This window comes from Papio anubis, chromosome 2 (genome assembly GCF_008728515.1).
Source record: "Papio anubis isolate 15944 chromosome 2, Panubis1.0, whole genome shotgun sequence".
Classification (NCBI taxonomy): Eukaryota; Metazoa; Chordata; class Mammalia; order Primates; family Cercopithecidae; genus Papio; species Papio anubis.
The window spans coordinates 103,353,415-103,376,162 of NC_044977.1; the positions used below are offsets into that span (position 1 = coordinate 103,353,415).

Below are 22,748 nucleotides of genomic sequence, written 5' to 3' on the forward strand. Positions count from 1 at the left end.
TAGTTTCTGAACCTGTGTCTGGATTTATGTGCTCACTGGAACAAGTAACATCGAAAGAATGTCCCCATTATTCTTAATCAAGGTGAAGTGAGTTTACTGCACCCCTTTCTGAAACAAGGGCTGCATAGCTGTACTGAAGAAAAATGAGCAACTCCTATATATTAAATGATTACCACCCCTGCCCCCTAAATAAATATTTAAAATCCAGCTTGTTTGCTTTCTAAGGGGTTGGCACACTACAGCCTGCAAGTCAAATCCAGCCTGAGACCTGCTTTTATAAAGTTTTGTTGGAACAAAGCTATGCTTTCATGCATTATCTATGGCTGCTTTTGCACTATAATGAGAGTTGAGAGTTGAAAGGTTGCAACAGAAACTATATAGCCTATAATATGTACTTTCTGGCCTTTATAGAAAAAGTTTGCTGCTCTGATCCTTCCTCTTTTAGACATGTGTGTCTCTATACCAGGGTTAAAGAGTGAAAGTTGCATATGGATTTCACTGAGAGTCCACCATTTCTACCCTAGAAAAAGATAAGGATAAGAAGTCATATCTGTTGTCAGAAACCCTTTGGTGGGACAAAATGTTGCCAATTTAAACCATGATTTTAAAACCAAGGCTTGGAGAGCGGGGTGGTTGCGTGCTGAGAAGACCCTCTTCTCTTACTGGAATAGTAAAGGAGTCAGCTATGGATTATGGGCCGACCCCTTGCTTATCTGTCCCCCAGAGCTCCCCACTCTATCACAATGTAAGATATATCAGGAGAGCTAAGGTCCAGATTGGCTGGAAAACTGAGATTCTACCTTGAGGCAGAGATTGGATAATACCTAGATATTGAGTATTGTATTTCCCAGAATATGAAGGGTGTGTGAAGCCCTGTGAACAGTACCCATCTCTCAGTGTACAGAAATTTCTCTTTCAGTAAGTTAAAAAATAATTCAAGTATGGTCTATTCCAGAGAGAAGAGGCGTTTCCAAGTTGTCAGAATCCTAAAACAGACATCATGGGGGTATTATTTCCATGCTCCTTCTAACTTGGTCATACCAAATTTGAACACGAAAATTCTTTTCAAATGCTCAGCATTTAGTTATATTGACAAATAATTCCTCACTATATTCATCCAAATAGAATATGCATTCCTAACCACTGTAAAACTAGATCTCAACTGAGGAAGAAGTACAATAAACAAATGTTATATAGTAAATAAACTTTATTTATCTGTTTCTCAGAGATGACACTGCCAACAATCACAGATCTGCATACAATACAGTTATGTATTGGCTATTCACAATTTACAGTAGTGTTTTTTTCCTCTGAAAAATATAAGTACAAAAGCTAAGTAAACAATGAGGTACTGCCATTTGGGATTTATTACATGTCTTAGCTTAAAGAACTGGTCTTTAGCAAATATTCAACAGATCAACCTGAATAAAATAGTCAATTAAATGCTCTAATTTATCAGAAAAAATCCACTAAGTTTCACCTCAAAATGTATTGCACAAGTCTTTTTAAAAAATCACCCTAAAAATAAATAGGAAAGGTAAGCCGTTCTTTAAAAAGAATGGATGAAAGGAGTATTACGTAAGCCCATAAAGCAGGTTAAGTCATTCAAAATATTTTTTAAACAACATAAAACTCTTCCCAAGAGAAAACTGAAGAAAAAACTATCACCATTTCTCCACTGATAAAATCTATTTTAAAGGCAGTCTGCAACATATCTGTGGGCCAGATTTTTCTTGGTCTTTTGGCTACATGAGGGGCCCTGAATGACAACTTCATTCTCAAAGAGTAGCAAGTGTGGACAGTTTTCCAAGCAGCAGTTGCTCAATGTCACTCTTCTTCAAGATGAAGATCGGAGCCATGACTGGAAAAGAAAAAGGAAAAGAGAATAAAGGGGGGAAAAACCCCAAAACATTTAGGTTGACTTTTTGGGAGATTTGCTTTTTCAAGTTTGAAATAAAATTCTATTCCATGGTCTAGAGACTGCAGTAAGGAAGGAGAAATAAGGCTAGGTGTGGTGGCTCATGACTGTAATCCCAGCACTTTGAGAGGCCGAGATGGGAGAATCACTTGACACCAGGAGTTCGAGACCAGCCTGGTCAACACAGCAAGACTCCATTCTTAAAAAAAAAAAAAAAAAAAAAAAAAAAAAAAAAAAAAAAAAGTAGAAATTGTTTAAATACTAAATCTTAAAGGTTCTTCTAAAAATTAACATTCTTGCAATTATGTAAACCAACCTATAGTCAGCAATCCTGGAAAATGGCATTTCTAAGTGAAATCTGGAACTGCAACCATTCACCACATTTTGAATGCTACCAGTTTGTTTATACAGTAACCCAGGAGTAAACACGCTGACTTGGTTGAATCTCACAAATATTGGACTGGAATTAAAGATGACAGGCTGGACATGGTGGCTCATGCCTGTAATCCTAGCACTTTGGGAGGCCAAGGCAGGCAGATCACTTGAGGCCAGGAGTTTGAGACCAGCCTGGCCAACACGGCAAAACCCTGTCTCTACTAAAAATACAAAAAAATTAGCCAGGCGTGGTGGTGCTTGTACTCTCAGCTACTTGGGAGGCTGAGGCAGTAGCCTCCTACTTGGGAGGGTGGGTTCAAGAACCCAGGAGGTGGAGGCTGCATTAAGCCGAGATCACACCATTGCTCTCCAGCCCGGGGCAATAGAGCGAGACTGCCTCAAAAAAAAAAAAATTAAAAATAAAGATGAGAAAGAGCTCTTTCCTCTTATCCAGTATGCTGATTATTCTACATATTGCAATTCTCCCAGCATGACATAATAGCAAAAGACAAACAGCATTTTGGTGTGAAAATTTATGTCTCATCTGGAATTAAGAAATTTAATTTTAAAATTAAAAATAGCCACGGCAACATAGTGAGATCCCATCACTACAAAAAATAGAAAAAATTAGGCAGGTATGATGGTGTGTGCCTATAGTCCCAGCTACTCAGGAGGCTGAGGCAGGAGGATCACTTGAGCCTGGGAAGTCAAGGCTGCAGTGAGCTGTGACTGTACCACTGCACTCCAGGCTGGGCAACACAGCGAGACCTTGTCTCAAAAAATAAATTAGAAATGCTGGCTGGGCATGGTGGCTTATGCCTATAATCCCAGCACTTTTGGGAGATCAAGATCGGAGGACTGCTTGAGCCCAGGAATTCAAGACCAGCCTGAGCAACATGGCAAGACCCTGTTATCTACAAAATTCTTTTTAAAAATAGCTAGGTGTGGTGGCATGTGCCTGTGGTCTCAGCTACTCAGAAGGCTGAGGCGGGAGGATTCCTTTAGCCCAGGAGGTCAAGGCTGCAGTGAACTGTGTTCACGCCACTGCACTCTAGCCTGGTATGACCATGCTGGTGGGGGGAAAAAAAAGCTACGACAAAGCCAAAGTCTTCCTCATAATGTTTCTCAAATGAAAATGCTGGCCAGGAGCAGTGGCTTACACCTGTAATTCCAGCACTATGGGAGGCCGAGGCAGGTGGATCACCTGAGGTCAGGAGTTTGAGACCAGCCTGGCCAACATGGTGAAATCCTGTCTCTACTAAAAATACAAAAAATAAGCTGGGCGTGTTGGCGGGTGCCTGTAACCCCAGCTACACAGGAGGCTGAGGCAGGAGAATCACTTGAACCCAAGAGGCAGAGGTTGCAGTGAGCTGAGATCGTGCCATTGCACCCTAGCCTGGGCAACAAGAATGAAACTTCATCTCAAAAAAAAGAAAAGAAAAGGAAGAAAAAGAAAATGCTAAAACCAGTAGTCACATCGAGGTATGAGTTTAAAATCCCATAAAAATAAATTACCAAGTAAGATTAATAGAGGCAAACTTTCCATATATATTAAATGGATAGGGGAAGGTTTAGTCTTCTCAATTTGTAAATGAACAATATGATTCACCACTCATAATGTACTACTAATAGTATATTATTTATAAAACTAGTTCAACAATCATGTTGGTCCTAGGAACCTAAAGAAGACATCAACAAGATCTTCTGTTATATGTAAATTCCTTTGTCAGTTATTATTTGGAAACCTTAGCTTGATCTGTTGTGAGAAACAAAATTCAACATCAGTTCAACAATGCTGCATCATGAAAGACAAAAAAGCTAGAAGTTTCTCGTTTAAAAAAGACTAGGAAAATATGACCACTAAATGTAAAGTGAAATCTCTTGAGTAGATCCTGGATTCTAAAAAATTATGGGAGACATTATTTGGAAAACTGGAAAAAACTGAGTATTATGTACTATATATTAGTATTAGCCAATATTAAACTTCCTAAGTGTAATAACTGTACTGTATGTAGGAAAATGTCCTTGTTTTTAAAGATACATGCTAAAGTACTTAGTATATGTTTACAATGTCAAATACTTGCAAGCATGTCGGTAAATAATTGCCAAATATTACAAATGGGGAATAATATATATGGAGAGAGAACAAGAGTGAGAACAAGTGAGAAAATCTGGCCAAACACTACTAGATGAAGGGTATATGGGTATTCACTGTACTATTTTTGCAAATCTTATGTCTGAAATGTTTCAAACTAAAAGTTGAGGAGACAGTCAATTAATAGAAATGCTGCACAATATATATTTCCTGTGATAATCGATATTTAGTTGCAATAATATAACAAGTGCAATGCAGTATTTATAATATTGTTTTTAAAAGGAAAACATTAAGACTTAATTGGTTAGCTATAGAATTTACAGTTTTTCAATGTTCACATTTATTATCAAAGTAACCTAACAAAACCATGCACTGTACTGCCAGCTATTGTAATGTGGATGACAAAAATAAGACAGTTCTGGATAATCACTAAGGCAAACCAAATAATATATATTAAAATGAAAAGGAGGCTCAAATGTAGGCATAGAAGACTTTTAAAGATAAACGCTTAGAGGGCCAGGCGCAATGGCTCACGTCTGTAATCCCAGCACTTTGGGAGGCCAAGGCAGGCGGATCATGAGGTCAGGAGATCAAGACCATCCTGGCTAAGACGGTAAAACTTCGTCTCTACTAAAATACAAAAACTTAGCCGGGTGTGGTGGCGGGTGCCTGTAGTCCCAGCTACTCGGGAGGCTGAGGGAGGAGAATGGCGTGAACCCAGGAGGCGGAGCTTGCAGTGAGCCAAGATTACGCCACTGCACTCCAGCCTGGGTGACAGAGCAAGACTCTGTCTCAAAAAAAAAAAAAGCTTAGAAGCTGAGGTAGGAAGATCACTTGAGCCCAGGAGTTCGAGATCAGCCTAGGCAGGATGGTGAGACCCCATCACTACAAAATAAAAAAAAAAATCGACAGGCGCCTTGTAGACCCGATTGCTTGGGAGGCTGAGGTGGCAGGATCCCTTGAGTCCAGGAGCTGAGGCAGCAGTAAACTATGATCACACTACTGCACTCCAGCCAGGGTAATAAAGGCTCTCCTTATTTAAAAAAAAAAAAAGAAAAGAAAAGAAAAAGAAAAGGAAAACAAAAAGGTAAAAGTTTAAAAGAACGGAGAAATGTTGTATCTTGCCATTTTAAACCTTGATAGTATTATTAGCTGGATATTAACAATCACTGAGAGTATTTATTTTAATTATAGTGAAACCCTATTAATTGTGATCTGTTTTGGTTTTGTGAAAATTCTAGCAAAGGCTGAGGTAAAGATGTATGCTACATTTTTAGGGGGTACTAAATCAACCTAACAGCATGAAAAATATGTAGAGATGAGGGGAGAGGGTTTAAATGATGAAGACAGTCAACTGCGTTGAAACGTTTTGTATGCCTCCATTTCACTGTAATATGTTAATCAGAAAGAATCACGTACAATTAAAGTAGGCTGCCTAAGGGTCTCTCCTCAGGACAAATGTGTTGTCTTGTGTTAAACTGTCTGATCCCAGGAAGTAATAAAGCTATACTTTAAAATCAATCTTACTAGTTTTCATTATTTCTGACTAGCCTTGACTCTACTTAGGCTAGTAGGATTAATTCTCACGAAATATACCACTTCACTTTTATCTAGAAAATGATTTTCACTTCTCTCTCACAATCATAATTTCAAAGATCATTCTTGGAAAATTAAAAACAAAAGGGAAAGTAAGTTACATAAATACTTTTTTGGATTATTTAACAAAATTTCAAAGAGCAATTTTCAAACTTTCATTTACTCTTTAAAGAAATGAAATTTCCTAAAATTATATAACTCTTACTGGTGGTAATAATTTTTAACTATTATTGATCCATATAACATAATGAACAGAAAATATTTGTATTAACCCATAGCATAATCATGTTCATTAAACAAGAGCAAAAGAATTTCAGCAAAATGGTTAGTATCATGCAACACATTTGATTTTTGCACAAAAGACACAAGACATTGTTCTTCACTCACCACATGCTAACTAAGCACAGACTGATGGTTTACTCAGAAGATACCACTGCGAGGTGAAGTAAACTACAAAGCCAGGAAGAAAAAAAGCTTATTGGGTTAGTTTTAAGACTTAATATAACACATAGATTATATGTGTATATGAAGTTCGTAGGATTACAGACTATACTTAAATTTTTCTCAAATCTCCCCAAATCGAGGGTGCACAGGCAAGGAATAAGGAATCTGTAATACCTCCCCCCATATCCTAGGTAAATAAAATATTATGTCGCTGAGATTTTACTTGCAACTTTCATTTGAAGACTTAACATAATGAAAGGTGTACTGCATATTTTAAGTACATATTTACCAGTTAAATTATGGGGCAATTATTTGCTTTACAAAAGGATCTTTCAGAATTCCATGAAAGTACACATTAAAATTTGATTTGCATAATCCCAATTTACCCTAAAAAGTTTTCGGGAAAATGATGATGAATTTGAAGAGACATGTGTCTATATGTTGAATTCTCATTCCTAACATGTGTCAATTTTATCACTGAATAACTATCTTGTAATTCAACAATGTATCAGAAATGGTTTCAGGAATGGTGACCCAAACTGAAATTTCAATTTAAGGAAACTCAATCTCAAATACAGTTTTTACTGTAACAAACCTTAAATAAATTCTATGCCCCATTGTAAGATGATCATAGTCCAAAATCATTAATTACCTTCACGGTGATTTAAAATGGCAGCATTAAAAACAAAGATTGTTTATAAAATCTGAGTCTATTCTTGGACAGTGTGGCCAACCTCAGAAACCTCATTTTATTTATTTTTCATATTTAAAGTTAGTAAAAAGCAGCAAAACTAAAAGACAAGCTAGAAAATAATATGTACAACACACACAACACAATGAGGTTAATATATCCAATCTGGCAGAAGTATACAAAACCCATGTATATGGATATTCCCTATGTCTATGCTTGTTAAGTACTGAAAATCTTGAAAACAACATAAGTAAATGGAATGAGCAGGAAACTGGTGAACTAAACTGTAGGACATCCATATAATCATACAATCAGCCATTGAAAAGAATGAGAACAATTTGTAATTAGGTAGAATAATATAAAAATATATTAAGTGAAAAAAGCAAGCCATTGCATACTCTCATTTTTATAAAATAAGTGATAAAGGAATAACTATAAATATGTAATTATATGGCTTAGAAAACATGGAGATATTTCCCAAACTGTTCACAGAGATGATACTGGCATAGCAGAAGTAGTCTGGAGGCTGAAGATCATGAGGGACTCCCTTTCTATGTTTTTGGCTTACATTGTTTTTTCCAATGATCACGTATTACCTTATTCTACCAATACCAGAATAAAAATCACTCTCAAGAAAACAAATATGTATTTGACATGTGCAATATTTTCTACAATGTGTCAGTTTTATTTATATGTGTTTCCTGAACCCACCTTGCATGCATCTTCTGAGCCCATGCAAAGGGAAAGGGTAAACCTCGTGTAGGAATGGAAAACTTCTGTACCTAGCAATGCTGAAAAGTTCTGATGATTTTATTAATTCGGAGGAAATTTTGAAAATTCCAACAAAGGAAGAAAATGAGACGTTAATAGAATACAAGACTGGTCCAGGGCAAGGAATGATGAAGAAGTATATACAACACCAAGAATCAGTGTGAAAGCAAAGCTGAAGGAGAGTCAACAAAAGAGCAATTGAAATACATGACTAGAATGGACAGAGAACACAAACAAGCCAACCTTCTCCATCAAAGAAGAGAAATTTTCTTTAATGGAGTCATCAAGAAAACAGTGGTGTCAGTTTATGTCATTACATTTTGCTAGCACTCTAAAGAGAAAAATGTCTAAGAAAACTTTTAAAGAGGGGTTTCCATATAACAAAGGACTCTCTCAATTCTGAGATGACTTGTTACCCAATTACAACAAACTTTCCTAATGAAATTATCTCAAAGAATGTAACAATATTCTCCTTTAAAAAAATTAGGGTGTACTTCTGGGGCAGTTTTATTCAGTAAAAACACAAACAATTAGACAAGCCAAGGACTTATGTATTCACTCTTGCCCATACTGTGGTACTCAAATATCCAGTCTACTCTGGCCATCTAAGCTACCTAAACCATCACAAAATGAAATAGCAAGATATAGTAAACTAAAAATTGAGGGGAAGCAAAAAAGGCTGTTCTAGGAAAAACAGAGATACGTGCATTTGGTATGTGCATTTTGTTTTAACTTCTGCCTGCTGTTTAGAGGCAATTCTTTTTCCTACTTGAAACAAATCTAAAACAAAATTTTATACTTTATGGGGAAAGGAAACCTTAGAGATAGTATAATCCAACAATCTCATTTTACCAATGAGGGTCAAAAATATGAAAACGGTTTGCTCTAAGTCATACAGCAATCAAGCTGTTGAGATCTAGGCTTTCATTCCAGCAATATCGCATGTGGCTGGCACTCTAAGGTACTGAAGCTGGAGATGGGGGCATTTTGTGGGCTGGTGTCATCCTGTGACTTGACTCTCCTACTGAGGTCTTTAATGGTTTTTATTATACACATAAATGATTTGTTTACCTTTCCAGTCTCTTTTTCCAGAAAAGACTAGTTCTACACATTGCTATAAGGAGGCTAAATAATCATCATCACCATCCCTACATTATCACTCAGCACAGACAACTGTACTATGGTTCCCCGACAAACCTAACAAGATTATGTTAGTCTTGTGAAGAAAAGAGGCTCTGAGAATTGCCTGAGTTTCCACAGCAAGTCAACAAAGGACTAAGATTCCTTCCCCATACACCAAGACCCTCAAATAAACCAGACTGTAATTATGCTCTATAATTTAACCTTACTTAACAGATAGTGATTTCTCATCTATAAAATCTACTCGAGATTAGGTTAAACTCTGAAAACAGTAATAACTTGTATCCTCTAATGAGGTTTTTTACATAAAGAGTATAAAACTCACTGAAGAGAACAAAGTATAGTAAAGATAAGATCTATTGAAAAGTACCTCACCAGCAGTCATAGAAAGTTTTTGATTAGTGCTACAAAGTAAATGTATAATCATCATGGTCAAAAAGCAAAGTTTTTAGAATGTATTCCTCTGATAATAGCTGATAAATAATGTAAAAACTAACATGGGCTGTACACTGTCAACAAGAAGTACGATCCACACTCTTGTAAGCATCCCAAATATTAATCTGACAGAGGGGGTAGCTCGGCAACATATTTTACATTTGTTTTGGTTTTCTTATACCACCTTTTCAGCCCTTAGGCAAAAATAACAAAACACTTAGGGCTGCTGATTTTAACAGAAGTGAAACCATAGCTGCACAGTTACAAAAACTTACAGAAAAGATCCATTTTGATGTATACATTTAAAATTAATGTGATTAAATCATTTAAAAATGATTATTTAATAAACTCCTACACTTTTGTTTTCTATACATTTCATCATGTGCACTTTCTATTGGAAAAAGAAAAGTCATTTTCATACCTGTGTTTTGTTCTAATGAGCTACAGCTCAATGGACAGAGAGGTATGAAATTAGCTGAAATTTCTTCAAGAGACTTATTCAAAGACAGTGATTCTTATTGCTCATTTTATGAATGATGGCAATCTCTGACAAAGGCAACTCTTGCTTCAACTTTCTTATACTCATGAAACAATCATGAGTCACATTATCAAGTATCAAGAATCTCCTTAAACTGACAAAAGTTGACTCAAATTGATTAATTCATGCCATCTCACATTTTGGGGCCTTCCTCATTTCATGTTCATCATAAAATTTCTTATTTCCTAAGCATCTTTATTATTTGAATAATATTACTTAAGCATATCTTTTTATTCATATATGAATGGATGAATGGATATTACACCTTCCCCCTAAAATGAAAAGTTCCACAAGGTCAACAACCAATGTCTTCCGTATCTTCTATTTTCCTATATTTCCCGTAACAACTAGAAGAGTAGACGACTGTTGACTGAACTTATTCATTAAGCAAGAGATAATGATGGATGAGACTTGCTTAAAGGAGTAGTAGAAAAGTAGAACATTCTTTCTGGGCAGGTCAACCTCTGGGATAAAGGAAGATTCTTTCAGGAAGGATAAGTCAGCCACCATTTCATCCCTATCTAGAATGAACACCACTGTATTCAGGAAGAAAACAGTCTGTTTTTCAAAGACTTTTTTAAAGTTAACAAAAAGAAGCTTTTTTGTCTGCTTTAAAAGAGTTTTATTGATTCACTACCTACATTTACCAATTTGATTTGTTTTTCATCAAAGCAAATCAACCAAAGACTGCATGTGTATACGGAATGAAGGGGAATGTTTCCTACCACATTTACTTCACCAGTGACTTAAGATGAGTCTACACTATACAGCAAATCCTGAGAAAATGCAGTAAAAGTAAAGTCTGCCATATTCCAACATCAAGATGATAAAGCAGCTATGGGAGAATGAATACAGATAACTATATAAAAGCCCTTTTGTATCATTTTAAATTATTTTCTTAAACTGGACCATAATGACAAAATTATGTCAACAGGCTCAAACTGTATTAGAAATTTTTATCTTCACAAAGATAGCTATTTTACCCAGTAAAGGAAAAATTTCTACTCATGGATACAAAATTTCACACTTGTAGAATTAGATGTTCATTATAATTTAAAATAACATTCTATTGATGAATGGTATACATTATAGTGACATACTTCGTTATCAAAAATATTTATAACCAGAAATAACTAGAGCAATGCTTTTCAGGCTACTAAATGCCAGGGAGTGGTGGAGGAGGGATTTTTACAAAAAAAAAATTAAATGCTAACCAAAATAATAGCAATTACCTCAGAAAACAGGCAATGAAGTATATAATACAATACAATATACAATGAAGCATTGGGACAAAGGTCAGGGAAAGCTAGGATGAGCTTAGAGGAGACCAAGAAGTGGTCAGAATGTGCCTGAGACATTGGGGTCCCTTCAGGGCTGACCTTGTGCAGAGGGTCAGAGGAACTTCATAAAAGGCTGTAAGTGTAAGAGGTATTATTTAGCCGGAAGGAGGAAAACCCCTCCATCTAGGTCATCCCCAGATTTTTGGTTGAGTTCTATGAGTTAGAACCAGAACAAATAGGTGATCATGTAGAGAAGGAGATTTGGGTTCAAGAGAATCAAGAACTTTTGTAAGAAAACAATCTGTTGGGATATGATGAGATGCTTTGGGACTTACTGACTTATGCTCTTTATTGGAGATGCTCAGACACACGCTAACCCACCATTAAGGAAAAGATGTTGGCTTGCTTTAGTGAGGCGAGAGAGAGAAGAAAACCAGCGCTGGTATGATGAAATAGGTTAAGAGATTGGGAGGAGGAGGGTATTCACGGAGGGCTCTGCAGGCTACTATCAAGACAAGGAAAGGAAGCAGAAAAAGAGAGCTGAATGCAGAACCCAAATTTTTCAAGTTTTACACTCTGCCTAGAATGGATCTTATTAAATTACTGGTCCAGGGCAAAACTAACTGTGGCATGGAGAATTTTGTATAATTTACACAGTGTGTATTTCTTTCATTTTTCAATTACAGCTGACTTCACACTATGTTTTTAAAAATAACTCAGTTGTTTGTCTGATTTCCCCCGTAAGGTATCAAAAGCTCAAGAATGCTTAAATTCTTTCACCCAGAATTAATGTATTTGGAAATCAATTGGAATAAAATAAAAAACTATAATATATAAAACATCTAACATCATGATACAATTTGGTTTAAAAAACTATTACTGGATATACCTGAACAAATGTCTTTTCCATCCTTTCCAAAAAAAGCCCAAGTTCTGGAAATTCCATATAGCATATATGGGTGTCAACCTCTTATATGGTATTAAATTAGACTGTTCCTTCCCTTGAGGGCATCCATTCACATTTACCCTTGGTTAAATGTCTTAGTGTAAATTCCCTCTCATTTTTCAGGCTGTGATATAATAAAGATTTGAAATCTTAAAATTTATTTTACCAACTCAAAAGTCCTTATAAATGAGACAGAATATAAACAGATGGGATATCATCTTCTTCTATCTAGAGCCTACTTCTAGAACTTACCATTAGCCGAGCATCTTCTCTTTCCAAAATTTTCTGGGTCTGATCATCAGGGAACTTCAGTACAGTGGTTATAACTTTTGCCATGGTCTATAAGGAAAGCAAGAGATGATCACTGACAGACAGTGAAGCACATAAAGTCTCAACCCATTCTGACATGTTCTGCTGGTGGGATTCTTTAGTGCTCTCAATGAAAGCCACGAACAAAGAAGTATGATGTGAAGGTATTAGTCAAGGAAATAACAACACTAGAATTTCAATTTAAAAGGACTCCTTACAATGTCTCGATTTATATTATTTTAACAAGATGCATTTATAATAGCATGAAGCTATATAAAATTCTAATGCTCTTGGCCCCTTTATTAAAATAAAACTTTATTATACATTCATTTTAAAAGGCTTCTTATTTGCAGAAATCTATCTGGTAAGTGATGTATTGCCAAAACATATGCTCTAAATAATCAGATTTTAAATACCCCCATGTTCAGCTTTAACTAAATCACATCATATATCTCATAAACACGGCTACTGCATGAACATGAACATGCTCAGTAGGTATTTTTCAAGACATGCAGCACATCAACCTAATAGAAATACAAATTACATTTTAAATAAACACAAGATGTTTTATTTGGTAGAAAACATGATGAATCAAAACATTACACATGGCGGCTTGCAAAACAAGATTATAAATTGTGCAGATCTAAATAAATATACCGTAAGTCAGACTGTCACCCATAAGCTCCTGGAAAATTCTCCTCAAAGGTTGAAACTCCCTATTTTGTATCAAGATGAGATGTTTTGAGGGAGACAGAGAGGAAAGAAGATACCACTTATGAAATAAGTAGGATAACAACTTCAGTGCTTACATACAAAATCAGGTGGTAGTATTCTCCTAAAGATTCCTACAGCAGATGGAAGGGTAGCCCAGAAAACAGACTCTAACATTCCTTGATCATAGTTACACAGACTTTGCGTATGGGGGAAGAGGGAAGGGTGGAAGTGATCTGGGGAACGTCATGAAGGAAAAGATAATATAGTTAACCAAAAATTTTGGAGACTCATGTCATTAGGAAAAAAAGTATCATAATTATTTCCAGGAAGGAAAGGAACTAATTTTTTTAAAGTTCTTATTATATACTAAGTCTAGCCAAGACACTTTACATATTTCTAATATTTACTTCTACTAACAGATCAACTAATACTATTCCTTACTCACAAATCCCACACATGGCAAGATTTTAGTTTCAGACCTCTTCTTCCTTTTGTCTTTCGTCTTCTCCCATTTTGGTAATAAAAAAAAGTTTAGTCGGGTATGGTGGCTAACAAATGTAATCTCAACACTTTGGGAGACTGAGGTGGGAGGATCGCTTGAGGCCTGAAGTTTGTGATTAGCCTGGGCAACATAGTGAGACTCCCATCTCTACAAAAAAATCTTTTAAATTAGCCAGGATTATGGCTATTTTATTTATGGCTATCTCTACAAAAAATTTTAACAATTAGTCAGGTGTTATGGCTCATGTCTGTATTACTAGCTACTTGGGAGAGGTGGGAGAATTGCTTGAGCCCAGGAATTTGAGGTTGCAGTGAACGATGATTGCACCACTGTCACTCAGGTGATAGAGTAAGACCCTGTCTTAAAAAATACAACAACAACAACAACAAATACATATATATATATATTTAAGACAACTCAGTTCTTGGAAAATTCCAAAGGCATTTTACAAAAACCCTCATCATTTAAATTGTACTGCTTAGAATCTTGTGTGTTAAACTGCAGTCTAGAAACGAAGTACAGGCATACCTCATTCTATTGTGCTTCACTTTACTGAGCTTCACGGAAACTGTTTTTTAGTTTTTGTTTTTATTTTACAAATTGAAGGTGTGTGGGAATCCTTTGTCAAGCAAGTCTATTGGTGCCATTTTTCTGGCATGTGATCACTTTATATCTCTGTGTCACATTTTGATAATACTTGCAGTATTTCAAATCTTTTCATTATTATAATATCTGTTATTGCACTCTGTGACCTTTGATGTTATGATAGTCACTGTGTTGGGGCACCACAAACCATGCCCATGTAAGACAGTAGACTTAATCCGAAAACGTGGTTTGTGTTCTGCTGAGCCCCCATCTCTTTCCCTTTCCTTGGGCTTCTATATTCCCTGAGTCACAATAATATTAAATTAGGCCAATTAATAACCCTACAATGGTCTGTAAGTATGCAAGTAAAAGGAAGAGTCGCCTGCCTCTCACTCTGAATTAAAAGCTAGAAATGATTAAGCTTAGTGAGAAAGGTATTCTGACAGCCAAGAGAGACTGAAAGCTAGGCCTTGTATGCCAGTTAGCCAAGTTGTAAACATTAAAGAAAAGTTCTTGAAAGGAAATTAAAAGTGCTACTCCAGTGAACACACGAATCAGAATGAAATAGCCTTATTTCATTTAGTGGTCTGGAAAGAAGTTTGGAGAAAGTCTTAGTGGTCTGAAGAGCAAACCAGTCACAACATTCCCTTTGCCAAACCCTAATCCAGAGCAAGGTCCTAACTCCCTTCAATTCTATGAAGGCTGAGGGAAGTGAGAAAGAGGTAGAAGAAAAGTTTAAAGCTAAAAGACTGGTTCATGAGATTTAAGGAGAGAAGACATTTCCATATCATAAAATTGCAAGGTATAGCAGTGACATGGTTTGGCTCTGTCCCCACCTGAAATCTCATCTTGCAGTTCCCATAATCCCCACATGTTGTGGGAAGGACCCAGTGGGAGGTAACTGAATCATGGGCACAGTTACCCCCATGCTGCTGTTCTTGTGATAGTGAGTGAATTCTCACGAGATCTGATGGTTTTATAAGGGGCTTTTCTCCCTTTTGCTGGGCACTTCTCCTTTCTGCCATCATGAGAAGAAGAATGTGTTTACATCCCCTTGCACCATGATTGTAAGTTTCCTGAGGCCTTCCTCATGTCATTAGTTCAGCTCTGCAGAACAGTGAGTCAATTAAACCTCTTTCCTTTATAAATTACCCATTCTCAGGTATGTCTTTATTAGCAGTGTGAGAAGGGACTAATATAAGCAGTAAGTGCTGATGGAGAAGGTACAGCAAATAATCCAGAAGATCTAGCTAAGTTAACTGATGAAGATGGCTACACTAAACAACAGATTTTCAGTGTAGATGAAACTGCTGTCTATTTGAAGAATATGCCACCTAGGACTTACATAGCTAGAGAGGAGAAGTTCAAAAGCTTCAAAGCTTTAATACATAGGCTGGCTCTCTCATTAGAGGCTAGTGCAGCCTGTGCCTCTCAGCTGAAGGCAATGCTCATTTACCATTCCGAAGACCCTACGGCCCTTCAGAATTATGCTAACTCTACTCTGCCTGTGCTCTAGAAATGAAATAGGGCCTCGATGACAGCACACCTGTTTACAGCATGGTTTACTGAATATTTGAAGCCCACTGTTCAGATCTACTGCTCAGAAAAAAAGATTCCCTTCAAATATTACTGCTCATTGATAACGCACCTGGTCACCCAGAAGCTCTGATGGAGATATGCAAGATTAAATTGTTTCATGCCTGCTAACACAACATCCATTTTGCAGCCCATGGATCAAGAAGTAATTCCAACTATCAAGTTTTCTTACTTAAGGAATATATTTCATAAGGCTATAGTTGCCATAGGTAATGATTCCTCTCATGACAGTGGGCAAAGTGAAGAACTTCTGGAAAGGATTCACTGTTCTAGATGCCATTAAGAAGATTGGTGGTTCATGGGAAGAGATCAAAATGTCAACATTAATGGGTTTGGAAGAAGATTCCAACTTTCATGGATGACTTGGAGGGATTCAAGACTTCAGTGGAGGAAGTACTTGCAGATATAGTGGAGCTATCAAGAGAACCAGAGCCTGAAGACATGACTGCATTGCTGCAATCTCATGATAACACTTTAAGGATGAGGAATTGCTTCTTTTGGATGAACAAAGAAGTGGTTTCTTGAGATGGAATCTACTTCTGGTGAAGATGCTGTGAACATTGTTGAAATGACATCAAAGAATTTAGAATATTAAATAAACTTATTTGATAAAGCCACGGCAGAGTTTGAGAGAACTGATTGCAATTTTGAAAGAAGTTCTATGGTGGGTAAAATGCTATCAAACATGCTCATGAAAGGAAGTGTCAACTGATGTGGCAAATGTCACTGTTGTCTTAGGAAAATGCCACAGATATCCCAACCTTCAGCAACCACCACTCTGATTAGTCAAGAGCCATCAACATCGAGGTAATACCCTCCACTAGCAAAAATATTACGACTTGCTGAAGGCTCAGATGAATGTTAGCATTTTTTAGCAACAAAGTATTTTTAAATTAAGGTATACACTTTTTGTGAGACAAAATGCCTACTGAACACTTAATAGGCTACAGTATAGTATAAACGTACTTTATACGCACTGGGAAACCAAAATAATTTGTATGATTTGCTTTATTGTGATATTCGTTTATTGCAGTGGTCTAGAACTGAACCTGCAATACCTCCGAGGTATGCCTGTAAATATGTGGCATGAAATGGCAAGAGAAATATGAAGTGTAATCACTTCCGTATTTTAGTTTCTAGTATACTATCTATAAAGGTTTTTTTATAAGTACCAAAAAATCTAAAATTCAGGGATTCACAATTATAGGAAGCATTTCTCTAATATCAACACCACGTAAAGCTCCAAGGACCAAAAAGTCCATTTATATTTACTATGAAACAACATATACATGCATGCACAAGCATGTTTGGGGGAAAAAAAAAAAGAGCTGTGGCTAGTTGTCTCTTCATATTTCTAGACGACATTAAAAAGTAAACCCACCTCTAAATTCATCAGCGATCCAGAATCTGCAGCTCATTACCCAGTAAAGAGTTAAAGCTCGTCCCTGGCTTGCCAGAAAACACTTTGAGAAGCCCAGGCTCTTTGCCACACCTTGGAAAAGATATCAGACTGTCTACTCTACATACAATATCCTCAGGCCCTGGGAAGTAAGGAAAAGTTCAAATGAGCCACCTGATTTAGAAGTGACCTCTCCCGCCAGGTATTCCTTAGGGAGAGGCATCTGCAGAAAAGCTTAGGATGAGAAACACTTTATGTTGAAAAGGAGAACAGGCTGAATTTCAGGTTCAATATTAGCATGGAGGATCAAAACCCAAGAAAAAGAAGTATACGGACAGAAGGAAGGAAGGGAACTTACTTAACTCCATACTAAAAGAACGTATGTACTATATACAGTCTTCTTTTAAAAGTCATCTGCCTCATAAAATAAAGAACACTGTGTACAAAAGCAGATGAAGAAACACAGGTGAGAAGACATATGAATCCTGCTAGACAAGAAACAACTGCAGATGGTAATCAAATCACAAAGGGCACAACATAATCTGACTTATTCTAAAACCGAAACCTGGTCTCCATTTCAAATTCTTTGTTAATGTATAGAAATTGGGCAAGCCCAAAAAAGATGTGTCTAAAATCAGCTCTGATCTTGTCAATCCCTACGTGAAAATTTTCAGGGCTACCCCCTCCCAATACCTACAGGTAAAACTCTGAAAACATTCAAGGCCCTGCACTCGAGTGTAGCCTTAAGTGAAATCACTTCCTCTTCATAAATCCAGTGTTTTAGTTGGACCAGGCTACTTGTGATTTCAAAAACCCACATTCTATTTCCTGCCTGAAACCTTCTGTCTGGGCTACCCCTCCACCATCTGGGCTCATATATCAAAATCTAACATCCCCCCTTAAATCCTAGTATACACACCACCTCCTCCGTGATGTTCTCCTTGATCTTCCCACAAGTAAACATGAGGACTCTGTTTCTCTCTTACAGCACTTATTACATTCATCATCACATTATGGTTAAGTGAGAATGGTTCCCTTCCTTACTGCACAGTGAACACCTTAAAGTTAGAGATGGTATCAAATGTGATCTTGCTATCCACCATGGTGATAAAAGGTCATGCTCAATAAATGTGCAGCAACTTAAAAGTAAATACCTGGTACCAATTTTCTATTAGTCTATAAAATGTGATGGCAGAATGATAGACTACCCTTCATTTTTAAAGCCAGAAAAGGAGAATCAATGCTGAAGATAAGAGGAGACAGAGGACTACTCCTCAACACAGATTCCCAGCCAGCTTATTAGAAGGGGTTGCTTGTGCCATGAGACATCCCTTTCAGCTACTTCCCAAGTCACACTCTAAGATTAATTGCAGAGCCCTGAAGCACAAGCTTAGACTTGGCTGAATTGGTACTACCCCATAAGCCACTTATGCTAGGCCTTTCTTCAGGGTAGTTAAGCTCTGTAGCTATCTATCTCATCTCACATACATTCATAACCTTCAGAAGAAACAGGTTGAGGCAATCTGTCTCTCCATTTTACAGATCAAGCAAAAGCTAAATAAAGTATTTAGCAACAACCTTTGCATCATAGCTTTAGATTCACTGATGAGCCAAAGTAGCTAAAGTCCTGAGGAGCTTTTTGTTTTTTAAAGACATGCCTCTCCTCCCCACCCCCAAAACAATAACAAGGTAACTTTAAACAATCTATCCCACCTCAAATATCCCCCCACAGGAGGTAATATACCCTGTATTTGAGGTAAGATAGTGTATGTCCCATAAGGACATAAGAGAAAGCTGTTATTTTGTTAGTTTTGTTTTTAAAAGATAAGGAGAAAATTAGTTTTTATCTATCCTTGAACTTTTTGAAAAATGGCATTGAGAAAAAAAAAGACACTAAAGTGCTGTGATTTAATATCTCCCTTCTGTGATACATGTTCACAAAATTAGATATTACTTTAATTTGATATAATGAAACGTGATTTCTACAGATATTAAGGATTCAAATGACTTCTAACCCACTCCTGGTATTTAGTTGAATCTCCAATCTATACATTCATAATATTCTTTTAAGATATTTCCTTTTATAATACTATTTTAAGGTACTTGCTTTTTAGGTTTTAAATATATTTGCCAAATCAGTGCTTGAACCTGCTTAGTATCCTATGACTCAGCAACTCCCACACACCTACACATTAAAACACTGATTGCTTCTGAGCATAGAAAATTCATTATCCCATTCTCAGCCAAGGCACACAGACAATCAAAATTCCTTGAAGGTAAAAAATGTCAAAAACAGAAACTGCTTTAAGTGAAAAATTTTGTTTGAGGAAAGGCTCATGAATTTCCCTAGAAGCATTTAACTCAATTCAATATATATTTACCAAATGTCCAATAAGGCTCTTTTTAAAACACTGCAAGGGATACAAATAAGAATAAGACAAGACTCTACATTTAAGAACCTTACAACAAATGCAACATTCTAGAAAACAAATTAGCCAAGCATTATTACTTACATGGGGTAATTTTTAAATGATCAATATTCCACAAGTGCAGAAATGATTTTCTTACAGTAAAGTACAATGTTTCTAAATCTCTCCAGGTAGCTATTAATTATTACTATTTCCAATATTATTCATAATATCCTAAAGTCTCCTTGAAAATGAAACTTATTCTTCTAACTTAAAGATACGAAATCAAGAAGAAAAAAAGCCACATGGTTCACCAATTATTCTTAAGTTAATGAAATTTTAATGTTTAGTGTTCAGTGTTACCCACAGTATTTTAAAAATTAATATTTTATAAATTTAACAAATATAAGCAAGATCCACCAATTCACTTTGTAAACTAACAGCAATAAAATAATTATCTATTACCTACTATTAGCATGTCTGATGTGCTAATAGTAAACATATGGCATTCATATGTGTATTAAAAGTGGAATATATTTCTTTTAAAATTAAGCCACACACCAAATCACGAGACATGATTTATACCTTAGTCTCACGACCCATCATATACTCAAAAAGCACTTTTCGCAAATACTCAAATTCGGTAGGTTCTCCAAAGAGTGAGACATCAGTATGGTACAAATTGCCACCTGTCAAATAAAAAGCAGACCAAACTGTAAAGACAAAACCAGGTAAATTACTTATTACTTATAAAAACAGATTTTAAAAATAACCAATGGAATAGAGAGGCATTGCTTTTACATTGTATCATATTGCATTGTATACACACATGCACACTAAACATTCCAATTACTATTTTATACTTGGAAGAGAAAACAAGAATCACTATAACAATTTTATTTCTCACATCTTTTTCTCTTCCTCCTCTTTCTTCTGGCCTTTTATTGTAATTATACATTACTTCGGGTTTAGAATTTAAATAACCATTTGTTCAGTGAAAACAAACTGTGTTATGTGTCATTTACAGAGTCTGATGAGCAAAATCTTAAAAATCAGATAATACAAAGCACTGGTGAGGATGTGAAACAATGGAGACTCTTGTGTACTACGAGGAGAGGAAACTGGTAACAAGCACTACAGATGACAATTTGGCATTGCTTTTAAAACTGTGTAACATAGATAATAAGCATATTATATGACACAGAAATTCAATTATTAGCAATATAACCTACAGAAACACTTCACATGTACAGTAGGAGTCAATGTTTATTTACACTGTTTATAAAAGCAAAATTGAAACTCAAACGTCCACCAAGAGAATATACTGTGACATAAAGATATAATGCATTATTGTTAAATTCAGCGTTGAAAATGGTCAAATTATAGCTTCACACATTAGAATGAATCTCAAAATAACAATATTGGGTTAAAATAAGTAATTTACATAGGACACATACAGTACGATGTCATTTCTATACAGTCCAAAACATATAAAACATTAAAATCAATTTTTTTTAAGGAACTAGTTATGTTGTAATATAATAACAGCAGTTACTCTTGGGAAACAACAGAGATATAAGGACTACAGAGCAGCACAAGAAGCCTCAAAAGAAATGGCAATGTTCTGGACGGTGGATTCTGAGGTGTTAAACAGCCTCCATACATTACATGTACGTTACATGTACTCACATGTTTGGAATTTTTTTTAAGTGCATACTTTTAGAAGACTCAACTCACTCAAATTATACTTTTCAAGTATAGAGTTCTAAGAACTAAATAATGAAAATACATTATTTCCTATGGGTAATATATCCTTCTATATATTATACTTAATTGTTTTATTCCTCTAGATCTATACAAAATGCAGATCTTTTTTCACTTTTCAGAAGATAAGTAATTTTATTAAATAGGCAGAGTACTTTTTTTTTTTTTTTTTTGAGACAGAGTCTTGCTCTGTCGCCTAGGCTGGAGTGCAGTGGCGAGATCGTGGCTCACTGCAACCCCCACCTCCCAGGTTCAAGTGATTCTCCTGCCTCAGCCTCCTGAGTAGCTGAGATTACAGGTGTGCATCACCGTGCCTGGTTAATTTTTGTATTTTTAGTAGAGACAGGGTTTCACCATGTTGGTCAGGCTGGTCTTGAACTCCTGACCTCATGATTCGCCTGCCTTGGCCTCCCAAAGTGCTGGAATAGCTATTTTCCAGGAGAGGAAATTAATATTATTTTTCAATACTTGTGCCTCTTCTTGATTTCTCCCAAACAGTGGTACAAAAGACTTTATAGCTCTTATTTCTGGTTTTAAGCAATTATTAGAGGAAATTAGTTACTATTCAAATAAAGAGGCTTTCCAAATTGTCTACTCATTGCCTCTAATGGGTCTTCCCAAATAACTTCATCTACGTAACACTCAGCATTTTAAAATTCACACTTTATCTGGGCCAAATTCCAAAGTGTATAACTGAAAAATCCACTTGACATTTAACACAATTTTATCTGTGTGTTACAGATAATTTTAAAACATAAGCTTTCTTGGATTTTCCTCAAAAAATGCATCATGCCGTAATGCCTTTAAAATATGCATTTAGTTAGAAAATAAATATTACATTTACAATCACATCTACGAATAAATGTAATAAAAGAGGTGCAAGATTACTACTGAGAACAATAAACATTATTATTTTGAGACAGGGTCTCACTGTCACCCAGGATAGAGTGCAATGGTGCGATCACAGCTCACCGCAGCCTCAATCTCCCGGATTCAAGTGATCTTCCCACCTCAGCCTCCCAAGTAGCTGGGACTACAGGTACATGTCACCATGCCTAGCTAACTTTTTTTTTCTAGAGACAGGGTCCCACTACACTGTCCAGGTTAGTCTCGAACTCCTGGGCTCAAGTGATCCTCCCATCTCGGCCTCCCAAAGTGTTCGGATTATTGGCATGAGTCACTGTGCCCAGCCAAGAAACATTATTGACAGACATTGAAGACCTACGTAGATGTTGAGGTATA

General features: G+C 36.2%; 1 protein-coding gene across 9 annotated transcripts in view; it reads right to left on the reverse strand.

Moving 5' to 3' along the window:
- Positions 1–1,189: 1,189 nt before the first annotated feature.
- Positions 1,190–22,748, reverse strand: part of GOLGA4 (golgin A4) — a 118,856-nt gene continuing 97,297 nt past the window's right edge. For 8 of the 9 annotated variants that reach the window (XM_031663482.1, XM_031663484.1, XM_031663480.1 and 5 more), the window contains 4 exons: positions 20,328–20,431; positions 12,482–12,568; positions 6,372–6,434; positions 1,190–1,861 (listed from right to left, as the gene is read on the reverse strand). In XM_031663482.1, coding sequence (XP_031519342.1) covers positions 6,405–6,434; positions 12,482–12,568; positions 20,328–20,431 — 221 coding nt within the window. In that variant the 3' untranslated portion in view covers positions 1,190–1,861; positions 6,372–6,404. The remainder of the gene's footprint in view (positions 1,862–6,371; positions 6,435–12,481; positions 12,569–20,327; positions 20,432–22,748) is intronic. The other variant, XM_031663479.1, reaches the window with a different exon arrangement.